At 38.4% G+C, this 14,211-nt stretch overlaps 1 protein-coding gene across 8 annotated transcripts in view; it reads right to left on the bottom strand.

Annotated features, from left to right (window-relative positions):
- RNASEH2B (ribonuclease H2 subunit B) overlaps positions 1-14,211 on the bottom strand; it is a 63,635-nt gene that overhangs the window by 32,593 nt on the left and 16,831 nt on the right. For 7 of the 8 annotated variants that reach the window (XR_009213269.1, XR_009213268.1, XM_032150922.2 and 4 more), the window contains 4 exons: positions 13,132-13,203; positions 11,045-11,152; positions 9,863-9,939; positions 5,637-5,751 (listed from right to left, as the gene is read on the bottom strand). Coding sequence is in view for 6 of the 8 variants with exons in the window: in XM_032150922.2 (XP_032006813.1) it covers positions 5,637-5,751; positions 9,863-9,939; positions 11,045-11,152; positions 13,132-13,203 (372 nt within the window). In the remaining 2 variants the exon portion in view is untranslated. Of the gene's footprint in view, positions 1-5,636; positions 5,752-9,862; positions 9,940-11,044; positions 11,167-13,131; positions 13,204-14,211 lie in introns of those variants that run through there. The other variant, XM_058437908.1, reaches the window with a different exon arrangement.

The following is a 14,211-nucleotide window of genomic DNA, read 5'->3' as shown; positions in this document are numbered from 1 at the left end:
CTTTTACAATGAAGATGATATTAGCTGTTTAAGTTTGCCATAGATGCCCTTGGAAGTTCCCTTTTATTCTTCATTTGCTGATAATTTATATCACGACTGAATTTTATCAAATACCTTTTCTGTGTCTTTTGAGATAACCATACAATTTTGTAACGCATAAATATGGTAAATTACACTAATTGATTTTCTAATGCTCAACCAATTGTGAATTCTTGCAATAAACCCCACTTAGGTTTTATATATTTAATTTTTAGATATTTGATTTTCCAATATTTTCTTAAGGATTTTTCAGTCTATAATCATAAGGGATAATGGTCTATTTTTTTGGTAATAATTTTGATTTGGTACTGGGGCAATTCCAGTTGCATAAAAATAGTTGGGAAACATTCCTTCCTCATCTATTTCCTGAAAGAGTTTGAGCAAGTGTTATTTCTTTGACTATCATTTCTTCCGTAAGGTACAGTAAAATTTATTAGTGAAGATAGCTTGGTCTGGAGGTTTTTTTCTAAGAAGTTTTTAAATTATAAATTTATTTCTAAGTTAACACTTAGATGGCAAGATGATTACTATATCCCAGAAGGCTACACATGGACCCAGTGTATAAATTACTGCTTATTTTTGAAATTTACAAATTTTGAAAAACAAGGAGGTTTAAAATATTCATGAAGGCCACAGACTATCTGTAATTATGAAAAATACCATAGCATATTCATCTGTGTCCAAAATTTAATATTTGTGAGAGTCAGTGAGTTTGATAATACATGCATATGCTGGAAAGGTTTTTTTCCCTTATGTGCCTGGTGCCTATAAAACTGATTTCAAACAACTGGAAAGACTGGGTTTACAAAATAAAGATGGAATAAAACAGAATCCACAGTTAAGTAACATGTTCAGCAATTGGGTAATCAGCTCACAAACGTGAATTTCCCTGATGTATTGTTGAACTGCCTCGAGCACATTTTCACTTCTACTTTCTCAATGTTTTCCATAACTGAGAAACTCATATATGATCACTTTCTTCCCCTGCCTCCTAGGGAAAGAAACTTGGCAGTTGTACTTGGGATATTTTAATCAGGTAAGTTTTCCTGGCTCTTCCTGTTAATCACCTCAGATAGCGTACTGCAGCTTGGGCTGGCAATATGAAACAAAGGGTTACATTCAAGATAAGGTTCGTGACCCTTCATTAGTCCTTTCCCATGCCATCTCTCCACTGAATGTGCACTTCTTTGGCAAGAAACCTGCTCTGAGCCCCACAACTAGCAAACAGACACATCATTTCCTTCACTAATAAAGTAGGCAGGGCTAAGGTCACTGCCATCATCATTCGGGGTACAAACAACCGTGGCTAGGTTCATTCATCAGGGAGAAGGCAAAAGGGGAAGATTCTCACAGGCCTAGCAGCCTTTACCAGGTCTTTAATGCCATAGATGTTTAAGACAGCATCTGGAGTTTAATATCAAAACAGCCAGCTGGGGAATCTGAGTATTTCAGGCTTTACTCTATCTGCACAAGAGCCTATGGAGAGAATGGAAGTTAAAAAACATCGCTTTCTTCTTTACCTTTATTCCTCATCATGGATAGTAACTGACCACTCTTTAGTAGTCGTCTTTCTTATTTAGAAATCTAGAAATAAATTACAGAGAATGGAAGCAAACACTGATTTATAAATGGACAATAATCCACATTCAAATAAGTAGCCAGTACCCAACACAATCACTAGAATAAGGCCTGAGGGGTCATACAGTGCCTAGAAACTCTAGGAAGCTCCCTGGAGGGAGAAGAATGGACATTTCCTTAAGCTATGGAAGTTTTTTGTCTCCTTCCCTGTCTCTCTCTCTTTTTGCCACACAAAGGGAAATTATTAAGAGGAAATATATGAGATTAAAAAAGAAAAATCAAAGTGAGGCGTGGTGGCTCATGCCTGTAATTCCAGCACTTTGGGAGGCGGAGGTGTGAGGATTGCTTGAGCCCAGAAGTTGGAGACCGGGCTGGGCAACATAGTAAGACCTTGTCTCTGCTAAAGATAAAAAAACTTAGTTGGGCATGGTGGCGCACACCTATAGTCCCAGTTACTCTGGAGGCTGAAGTGAGAGGATCACTTGAGCCCAGGAGTTCAAAGATGCAGTGAGCCATGATGGCGCCACTGCATTCCAGCCTGGGTGACAGTGTGAGACTCTGTCTCTAAAAAAAAATTAAAAGAAAAATAAATTTTAAAAGAGTCAAGTTTTTGGCTGGGTGCAGTGGCTCACACCTGTAATCCCAGCACTTTGGGAGGCCGAGGTGGGTGGATCACTTGAGTCCAGGAGTTCAAGACTAGCCTGGCCAACACAGTGAAAACGTGACTCTACTAAAAATACAAAAATTAGGCGGGCGTGGTGGTGCCTGCCTGTAGTCCCAGCTACTTGGGAGGCTGAGGTGGGAGGATCACTTGAGCCCAGGAGGCAGAGGTTGTAGTAAGCCAAGATTGCGCCACTGCACTCCAGCCTGGGCAACAGAGTGAGACCCCGTCTCAAAAAAAAAAAGAGTCAAGTTTTTATTTTTACATGAAACACCACACACACACACAAAAATGCTTATAGAGTATTTTGGAAGTGTTACATACACAGCTATAAGAAGGAAGGCAAAAGAGTTGCTGTTAGACAGACGTAGGTTCGAAGCCTGGTTCTACCACTTCAAGTTCTATAGTGTTAGTCAAGTTATTTAAACTCTTTAAGCCTTGGTTTCCTCATTTATGAGAACGCAGGTTATAATATATAACGAAAGAAAATTACTGCAAGGACTACATAATACATGTAAACCAATAACCACAGAAGTTTTGCCGTCATAGAAGTGCATGTACTGCACTTGTCTTGTTGGACTCTATGGCAGTGGTAAACTTCTGAATGCTGATCCCTCTAGATCTTCATGGAAAAAGATGTCTATCTCAGTATACTGTCCCTGTACACAGATCTTCCGTAAAGAAACATATTTCACATATTTATGTTTTGGGTCAAGGGGTAAAGCAAGTAATGTGAAAATGCTTGTATGTATTTTGATGAAAAGGTCTTTTTGAGGATGAGGCATTTGAGAATCTTACTTATTTTTCCCCCCCATTTAAAAATCTTTTTGAGAATGGGCATGGTGACTCACATCTATAATCACAGCACTTTAGGAGGCTGAGGCGGGAGGATCCCTTGAGCCCAGGAGTTCAAGACCAGCCTGGGTAACATAGAGAGACCCCCTCATGTCTCCAAAAAAAAAAAAAGAAAAAATTAGCCAGGTGTAGTGGCTTGTACCTGTGGTCTTAGATACTCAGGAGGCTGAGGTGGGAGGATTGATTGAGCCACAGAGATTAAGGCTGCAGTGAGCCATGATTGTGCCACTGCATTTCAGCCTGGGCAAGAGAGCAAGACCTTGTCTTAAAAAAATAAAAATAAAAATAAAAATAAAAATCTTTTTGGTTCTGTTTTTAAAACTTCCATTATTTTGAGATTCACAGACTGCAGCTTATTAAGGCAAGAGTTTGATAAAAAGAAACTGCCAAACCTCTAGAGATTGAATACATCTTTTACTGTTTGAAATTTATTCTAAAGTATTTTATGTTTTGCCCATCACTTAAAAATAAAGAAAAAAATTGAGGCCTAGGGTTTTCGAAATCTGGCAAATATAAAGGCCAATAATATAGCTACTTTGAAAATGGAAGTGCAGAACTTCCAAAAGTTAGGCAATATTGAGAAGCAAAGGAGACTAAGACAGAAATTCAGATAATGATGCAATAAATGGTCAGGAGTTCGGTGTACAAGAGGGAAGGGATGAGACAGAGAGAGCCTCTTGCTCTCAGCTGCAAACTGTAAGGAAACAAATGCTGAAGCACTAACACTGTTTCTAAATCCGGATTTCTGGGTTTTAAGATGATTGTTCTTATACAGCTAATAGCAGAATTCTGGACAATGAGTTAACTGCATTTTCAGCTTGCATTAAGTTGACAAAAATTAACATGGCTTAATTAAATTATTCTTCATTACTTTATCTTTTAAAAGTGGTTATGGGCTAATTCATTTGTCACCCACAAAAAGATTGCTGTCTTCTGCCCAACTCAGCATCAGGGAATGTCTTTAATGGAACTGCTTTGATAAAACTTTGGCACCATACATCCCTCAGTTCCAAACTGGAGCTCCAAGTGTGGCCAAGTATGAATTTACTGGACCCCTTAAACATAAAATGCAATCAGTAGGGTTCTCCTCTTTCCCACTGTAAGCTTACACTTCTTGGAATCACCACTTTCTTGGTCCCAGAAGAACTGTCATAGTTGGCCAAACCATCTATGACCACAAACAGCCACAGCTTATCAGCCTGATGCTCTGGTTCCCACACTGTTTCCATATTAACCCTGAAACTACTAGGATGATTTTTTGAGACACTGAAGCCAAGTTTTTATACTATTTCTAACCTGTCAAAACACATTCACACACACTGCCTGACTTTCCCCTCTGAAAAATTAAATGAATGATAGTGAAAACGCATCTCTTCATTACCCTATCCTGCTCCTCCAGCCCATGTTACCTGTGTCCAGGATCCCACCACTACACATCCTTTGGGTCAGGCACAAACCCAGAAGTCACTCTTGACTCCTTCTCCTTGACTACCACCCAACCACCAGATACACTTGGGTCCATCTCTAAATGGCTACTTTCTTCTTGTTCTATCTCCTAAGATCAAGGCCACCATTATCTCCTGTCTGGATCACTGCAACAGCCTCGGTAGACCTGGCTTCTCCAATATACTCTCCACACTGCAGACTGCCATGCTTAAAACTTCACAGACACTCCACTACCATTAAGCAAAGTCCAAACACACACAGGGCCCTTTACCATCTGGACCCATGCCCAGCATTCCCGCCTCATTCCTTACCAACCTACATCCTTCCCCAGAATCCTATACTTTGAACTCCTTGGAACTTCCTGAACCTGATACTTTTCCATACATCTGAGCCTCTGTTACACTGCTTCTCTGACTATCCTTCAGGACTCCATAAAGAGGTCATTTCCCCCAGGAAAGCAACACAACATCTACCCACCTGCACTCCCCACCCAACCCCGCCAGATTAGAAACCTGTCCTGTGCATCCCCAGCAAATTCAGAGTTCACTTCCGTTACACCGTGCGGTCACTGCTCAGGTTGTCATTGACCCCAATCAGACTGGGTGCAAAGTGAAGAAAAGGACAATGTCTTATTAATAAGTATCTAGAGCTTAGCACTAATGTGCAACATATGCTTTTTGGTAGGTGCTTGATAAATGCTTCCATCTATTAAGGTACAGGTTTTACGTAATTTTACAATGAGAAATCTGAGGCAGAAGGCAGCTGAGTGACTTGCCTGATGTCACAGAACAAGTTCAAAGAAGAAGCAAGACTGCAAGCCACACCTTGTGATTCCTGCCCTGTGGGACATAGGCACTAGACTGCCATGGTTGTAGTTCCAAAGACTAAACACTCCAAAGCAATAGAGGAACAGTGCTGGCAGTGTTAGCAAATCTGAATGAGTTTTCCCTATGATGGACACAGAATAAGCCTTACATTCAGTGGGTCTGTAAGCAGCCACGTTCTTAGGCAAGGTCCATCCTTTCTACCAGCCATAAGCCTTTAAGTTATACCATACCTTTTTCCTCTGTCACATGGTGAAGTAACTTCTCAAGTCCAGGAAGTTTCAGCAACAAGATACAGTTTGGAAACATGTTATCCACCACAACTTGATCAAGGGGCTGAAACTTCCCCTGAAAAAACACTTAGTTAGTTGGAAAGCAAGCATTTCATTCAATAAAGATGTTCAGAAAAAAAGAGAAAAAGACACATTAACTCATGTCTGGGCCTTTAAATTTAGTGCAGAGCCACCTATTCCATCTAAGGAATCCCTACAATGGGACAGGCTCTAGGATGGACCCCAGCTCCCTTCAGGAAGCTCCTGTGAGCACTGGGGTCCCACGCAGCACACCATCTACCTTGGGTGTACAGTCCCCAAATGAAACGGGCAACAAAATCAATCTACAAAAGCACTGGAAGCCACAGAAGCTTGCAAAGATGGTGGAGACTGTCTGGGGATGGTCCAACCCATTCAATTTGAAGAACCAGCTGTGGTCACAGAGCAAGAGTCCTGACTGTCACATTGGAACAAGCCCAGACCAGGCCCAGACATACATCTGCCTCCCCATCATCACTCTAGGGATGATGAAAGAAGCACCCGCCACAAAAAGAAAATACAAAAGTGAATCTACCCCTGTCAGAGCTGCCTCACAATGCTTCCAAATTTAGACCAGAATAAAAGAAAAGACAGCCAGAGGGAGAAGTCATGGGAAGCTGCAGACAGGCTAAATCAGGCTCAGCCAGAGAAGTTTATATGGCCTGGTTGCCAGTGGGCCAGAAGTGCAGACCATATGGATTCACAACATCATTCTTTGGAATTAGGTCGTTTTTCTTAACTGTACTAGTAGCAAGTAGAGGCAAAGTTTGTCTAAATTAAGGTATTAGCCCCCTGATTTGGGGACACAAGACTGTACCAGATGTATGGCCTTGCCCATGCCCCACTTCTAGCTTGCTCTACCTCTCGTGTACTGACAGCTCCTCCTGAAGACACAAAAACTGCGTCTGATCAATCTCTGCAAATGCAGCTTTCTTGGGTTTTAAGGGTAAAATCTTCTCAATCATTTGAGAGCACGTGATAGCTTGTCACTACTTTCTCTTAGGTTAACTAGTGCCATGAACTATCTCAATTTAAATGTTCTTTTTCCTTCAAATAGTAAGAATAATGCAGATTTTTCCCAAGTCTTGCTGTCTTTAGATTTCTACCTTAAATCTATAGTCTTCCATGATCAATCAATATGTCAAATATTTGACTACTCTAAAACAATATTTATATGTAATGGACTACCATACAATCATGATATAAAATAATTTCATAATTAACTAGTGTTTCATTCTTATTTTTATTTACCATATATACATTGAAGGAAATGCAATAAGCAACCTGCCTTGACTATAAAGCTAGTAGCAGTGGGATACCTAGAAAAAAAGAGTTATTTTTACTGATGTTAAAATAAAGTTTAAAAGAACAGGTCACATTTCAAATGTGTGTATCAATAATTTTTAACTAAATAGGAAATGATCATGTCTAAAATGTAGAGAAGGAAATACCTAAACATCTCAAATGTTACTTTAAAGGGCATTTTTGGCACTTGGGAAGACGTGTTTGGGAAGTACGACAGTTTAAAATGAAAGCCAAGGCCACCCTGAACAGCATTTCTGCTTCATTCTGCACCTGTCGATGTGAGCTCACCATAGCACCCTGGAGGTGCCCAGAGTGCCAAGATAGGGTTAATCCCCCAGAGTCATGGTCCTAATGGGAGATGGAGAAATGCTATCAAAAAGGGGAGGGGGAGCCTTAAGTGCAGATCAATACATTTGCTGAGGCTGGTTGGTGTCTTTCTGCTCATTAATTTATCCTAGAAAATACCACACAGGTGAGCCACTGAGCTTTACAAATTCCTCCCTGAATATTCCCCAGGGCCTTTCTGGTGGTGATTAGGACCATTTCGGTTCCTTAAAGACACGAGGCTTACCAGCCTCACAGCTTGTGTGCCCTCGTTATACTGGCTATCACAGTAGCTTCCAGATAAAGGGACACACAATTAAACGAAGGGATAAAACTTCACTAATCCACAGTGAAGGGCAGAGGACAGGGAAGGAGGAGGCTAAAAGAGGCTAAGCTGCATCAAGAGAAAACATGCATTGATACTTTGTGACTTTCAGTATTTATAGCAACTTAAATTAATTTACCTACCAAACGGAGGTTTCAGGAATTTGGTCTAAGGATTAAGTAAGAAATTTATAAGTGTTCATACTTTATGCAAACACGAGAGTCCAAAAAAACCAGATTCTTCTAAGCAGTTTGAGTAACACTTACCACTTAAAGTTATTAATTAAAAGATTTTCCAACTATGGTTGATGGATCCCTGGGTCATGAAGTACCCAAACTCAAAGCTATTTTCCTAATACTGCTAAGATGCTATCTGCATTTTCACTGTGTGGACATCTGCACTGATGATTCAAATGCAATGGTGGGTAAAACTGCTGGTTCTTTAGCAAGAGTCTGGTGGTGGCACCAGACTGTCCTAGTCATCATTTGGATCCTCACTGCCATTTACATGCAGTTTAAAAAATGCCAGTTTCACTTAAGAATATCCTTGAGCAAGTAGTAAAAGCAATTAATTTTACTTAAATCTTGGCCCTTGAACACAAATCTTGTAAATTATCTGTGATGAAAGTGAGGTATGGCTAAAGGCCTTTGGCTGCTTAACCAAAGATAAGCTGATTACCAGGAAGAGCATGTTCTCCTGGGGCTGGCTGAGTTGCAAGCAGAACCAGCTGCTTTTTCATGGATACCATTTTTATTTGAAAAACCCACTATGATTATGGTGATTCAGACCCCCGTATTAGGCAGAATATGAACGAAGTGGGCCTGTCATTTCATGGGAAAGATTGACAGTATTTGCAGCCAATAATAAAATTTGAGCTTTCAAGCAAAAATTAGAATTGTAGAAAATTTCTATCTGCCACTACGACAGCTTCTCAATACCTAAAGAGCTTTCTGATGAGATCAGTGGTAATATTAACAAAAGGGAGTGTGTGTGTGTGTGTAAAATGAGATGTGTCAACACTTGGAAGATATGCATAACTCAGCAAATCAATATTTTCCAAATGACCAAAGCATGATGTTACAAAATCATACACTGGTAAAAAGATCCATTTTAAGTGCAAGATAGATCAATGGATTTTAATGTAACAGAGCACAGAAAGTTAACTGACAAAGTTTCACATTCCACATTGCAACTAAACTTTAAAAAACTACTCGTTGATTTTTTAGGTAGTATTAAAGAAGAATATCCACAGTAATCTAAAAAGGCTGTAACATTATTTCTTCCTTTTCTAACTACAAAGATGTATGAGGCCGCATATTTTTCATATAATCCCACCAAAAAAAATATGGAAACAGATTGAATGCACAATCAGATATAAGAATTCAGTTGTCTTCTAGTTAAGCCAAACACTAAAGAGATTTGCAAAAATGTAAACAATGCCACATGCCTCATTAAATTTGGTTGTTTCAATAAAAATGTGTTATTTATGTTAACATGTAATGGCCTTATTATTTTTAATTTTTAAATAAATAATTTTTAAATTTCTCAGTTTTAATTTCTAAGAGTGAGTATTGCCAGAACCCACAGAAACATAAGCTCTTTGGAACCCTTAATAATTTTAATTGTAAATGTATCCTGAGACCAAAATATTACAGAACTTCTGGCTAAAATTATTACTATTAGTAAGCTGAGTCTTTATTTCTAATCCAAAGGTAAATTTTATCTATCTGGGATTCCTTAAGTCTCAACTAGCACATCGCCATTAATGAGCTTCTATTGGACCTGCTCCAGTTTACCTATTCCACAGTCTCTCACTAAAGAAGAGCCTCTTTAAGACACGTGGTCGATTTTTAAATACCTGTTTTGTATTTCAAGTGTAAGGAATACTTAATGATAAAGGAGTGTTAGCTGTCAGGCTTTGTCAAGCAGTAAGGTGCATAGCACAGTGAGTCAGGCAAGTCAGAGGTCACAAGCAAGCCAGGGTCAGACTAGATCAAGAGTAAGGTGCTGCTTCTCTGGCCTGTGCAGTAGTGCTCTGTCCTGCACTGGCCCATATGACTCATGTTTTCTCCAGTCACTATATTAGATCTGAAGGTAGAATCCACCTTTGGATCATTAAAAAGAGAGACAGGAGATCAAACAAAAATAGTTGATTCTGTTTCCTCACTGTGGATGCCCCAAGCTGGAAACTCACCTCCTTATCAGCCTTTATGAGGTAATGGAGAAGCAGAAATAGAGGATCCACAGGTGTGGCAAAATGGAGAAGACCTCCTGCAGATTACAAAAAGGACAAAGGGAATTAAACGTCTTGGAAAGACAATGTGGCTCTTTCACCTTAATCTCAAAGTGAAAAACAGTGTTGAAAAATATATGTGAAATCCGAAATTCAAATCTCTTCTTATACAGGCCTCAGAGTCTATGTGATTCTCTCAAAAGGCAGAATGTGCTCTATGAGATTTTACTCCAAAGAGCTTCAAATCCCTGTGTGGAGAGGAGAACCAAGACTCTGAAATTGATCTTTAACTTTCCATTTCTTCTTTAGAAATCATTTTTAACACAGCCTCCCAACCCCCTGAAAAAAGAGGGGTTAGGAGGAAGCACAGACAGAATGAGAACACGGCAATGTTAGGAAACCTGTATAGTCAGTCTATCTATAAAGCTGCAGTAAAATGTAATTTCCTGTGCTTTTGAGGACAAAGCCATGGGAAAGCAGTGCCATTCTCTATACACAGTCCCTTCTGTGGTCTGTGAGCAGAGGGATGTAGGATGCTTTGAATAGCCACTGACTGCCCCCACCCCAGAACATGAGGCAGATCAGTTCTGTTGGCCCACTCTTCCTTTAGTCAGCACTGCCCCCAAATTAAGGGAACACCGCAAGAAACAGAACTTTGGTGCTGGGGGGGGGGCGGTGTATGTGTGTATGGGGGTGGGGGAGCAGGTGGGCAGGCAGGTATATGACAAAGCATTTTAAAGAAACTTTGTTATGCTCTAGCCTATGTTAGAAGCCATATCAGTATCCAATTTCAAGGAAATAACATGTTAAGAACACAAAGATCCTCAAAAGAGTTTCTAATCAACACAATATGTGCCCCATGTACAAATCTAACTTCTAACTCAGGATGTGTCACTGTTTTAGGAGACAAATCAGAGTTGCTAGTTTAAAATTTCCTACCGTCTAAGACACACAGGAGATGACTTAACCTTAGTGCTCAAATGATCTTTCCTTTCTCCTTGATTAAACCTGCTCTGATGCCAAGGAAGGCTAAACCAGTGACCAGACTCCAAACCCGGTGACAGACCCACAACCCCAAGTGTGAAGAATGGAAAAGCTGGAGTATGTGTTTAGTTATTGGAAATGCTTACACTAGTCACCTACCTGATTGAACTGATTGATTTATAAACCAAGAATGGTGTTTTTCCTTGAAAACTTTTACTTCAAACAGCTGCTGTAGACACATATTGAACAAGTAAATGGCTCCTTCTCCTGTTAAGACAAATCTGTCTTTTATTTGTAAGTTTTCACACACACACACACACACACACACACACACATACATACACACACACACACACCCCAAAAGACTATCCAGTATCTCTGAAGAATGTTCCTAATATGAACATAAACATACACAGGTCTATTCTAAAAAACTGATTCCAAGGAAAGCTTACAGCTATTACACATAGATGGTAGTTTTCCACCTCCATAATCCTCACTGGACTTAAACCAAAAAATTAGAAAGTGCAAGTCATTTATCTTAACTAATACAAAGCCTGTCCTTAAATCCTCCATCAGACCAAGAGGGAATACCCATTCCTAAACTATCAAAACACAACAGTTCAGCCATATGACATGAGCTGGCACGTGGGTCCCTGCCTCTGGGCAGTGTGTGGCTCTCCCCACACAGGGTCTGACAGGGACCAAGCCACAGGCCAACCCTAAGTGAGAAAGACAGACATGCTTGAAGCCATAGGGAGTGAGTAAAGCTTTATTTAACTGAATGAATTTTTTTTCCTTTCCTTTCTTAACCAAAAAAAAAAAAAAAAGGGAGGAGGCAGAAGAGGGTGAAGACTGTGCACATCTGCATGTTTTATCACTTCAACTAATGAAAAACAATTTTTTTTTAAACATAGCACAATCTCTGGAGACAAGGATGCTGACTTTAACTCTATCTCCACCATATGCTGGGCACGTGCCCTTGGAGAGAAGTTACATAAACCTTCCTGTGACTGTTTCCACATCCGTAAAATGGGGACAATACTGAACCTCCTCATAGGGTTTTTATAAGAATTAAAAAAAAGAACACATGTAAATTTCCTAAACCAATACTTGGCACATGGTAAGAACTCAGCAAATGTTAGCCTTTACTTTCCCACTGCCAATGTAGCAAATAAAAACATTTGTTCCTCTGTTGTCTATGAGCATTTAGATAAAACAGAAATTTTAAAAGAAGGCTGGCTTTCTTCTGTACCTGTACTTTTCTTAAATGCTTTAGAACCTTTACTGCTACCTAAAACTTCTCTTGAAGAAATATTTCTCACCTCAACTTAGTCTGATATATAACTAAGAATTCTAAATATAGCTGACCAATTACAGTCAATTTCATTTTGAAGAAAAGAACACTGGAGAAAGTCAGGAATGTGTTTCTTCTCTTGTTGCTTCTATTTACATGTCTCTATAACAACAAGGCACTACTCATTGGCCCTCCCATACTTTTACTATTCAGTATTACTGTCACCAGGAGAAACCTCTAATATGGCAAGTATCAGGTGTCTATGCAAAACCTTATAAATTAATGGAAAAACAATTACACACAGAGATAAACACTATCACCCATATTACTCAATATTTAGAATACATTTTAATATTTTTGCCTAAAAAATGTGAAGACAAAACTGAAAATGCACTGAATATAAAGTTAAAATAAAATTTTTTCAATAAAATATGAATCCCTTCAATATACAATGCTTATCATTAAAAAAAAAAGTCCCCTGACAGAGAAAAAAAGTACTACTTTTTGGTCAGAAGAAAATAGGGAAGTATAGCTAAAACTGAAACTAATCAAAATCTTGGCATGTCAAGTAAAAGCTTTTTTTTTTTTTAATTCTGGTTGTTTATCTTACTTTATAAGATAAAATGAATATAAATGGAGGCTAATGTTGAATAACTACTCTAAGAAAAGTTGGCTTAAGGAAGCCAAAGAAAATTAATCTGTTTTTAAAGAGAACTCAAACATGCTAGCTTTTGTTTTGCCAGTATTTCTATGAGAATAAATTTTTAAAATGTTTAAGTCAAATGAATTATCTGGGAAGACTAGTAATGTCATCAGCTTGTTTTCTTCTCCTCACGGTGCCATCTTAACTTTAAAAGCTATTCAGAAAGAGCAAGGACACAAAGACATAAAAGTGTATATACTCATTAGCCACAACATTTAAGAACATTCAAGTTATGAGAAGAGAACTTACCTGAACACGGGTTAACCAGTTTTACAAACATTAGGCCATTTTTCATCTTCTTTGAAGCATCTTTTAAATATTCTGAAAATAAACCGTGAATATCTAAAATTAAAACACACAGCTGCTTTGTTGCATACCTTACTTTACCCTGTTTTCCTTTCTTCTACTTATATGACTTTTCTAAGATTTTTAACTCAATTTATCACTTACAAATGTTGTGATCTCGAGCAAATTACCAATTTCTCTGCAAGCTGCAGTTGAATTTCAGGTGGTTTAAATGTATTCCTATGAGGAATGATGAGAAGCAGGCCTAGAATCAGAATGTCTAGAATCAGAAGGCCTGGGTGTTAATCTTGGTTTAGCCACTTGGATAGCTTTGTCACCTTGGGCAAGGGTCTTAATCTCCTGTCTCAAATGTCATTTACAAACTGACAATAATAGTATACTTGTTTTTCAAAGTATCAAATTAGCCAATCTACTGAAAACATTAACGTAATCAGGCAAATAGAAACATGAAATAAATGACAGCTATTATTATTAGTATTATCATTTGTAATTGTTACTATTATGAAGTAGAGCATTGTAAACATATTTACCTGAAACTTATATTTTTTACACAATTATCCTTTGCCTAATTTCCCAGTGGGATATTTGGCTTTTTTTTTTTACTACTTTGTGAGGTATCTTTATATACTAAGGACATCAACTATGTTTTTAATCCTGCTCATAATGATTTTTGCCATATAAAAGATATAAAATCTTCATGTAATCATATCGATCTTTTTCATTATGGTTGTATCCTTTGTATCACACTTAGACCTTTTCTTAAGATTATGTGAATTGCCTATATTTTCATTTATTTAGAAATTATATTTTTAATATATCTGGACTATATCTGGGTATAAGATATCAAGAGGAAATCCAATTTAAATATTTTTTTCGAGGAGTTAACCAGTTGTACCAAAACCATCAAGTTTTTATCACATAGATTAAAACATAAAGACCGTGACAATTTTATTGGTAACACTCTTCATATATTTTGAGTGGCATATTCATAGAACTCTTAAAATGTCCCTATTACCAAAAAGA

Source organism: Hylobates moloch, unplaced genomic scaffold, assembly GCF_009828535.3.
Source record: "Hylobates moloch isolate HMO894 unplaced genomic scaffold, HMol_V3 SCAFFOLD_4, whole genome shotgun sequence".
Lineage (NCBI taxonomy): Eukaryota > Metazoa > Chordata > Mammalia > Primates > Hylobatidae > Hylobates > Hylobates moloch.
The sequence above is the reverse complement of the archived record's forward strand: the minus strand, read 5'-3'. Positions and strand labels throughout refer to the sequence as shown.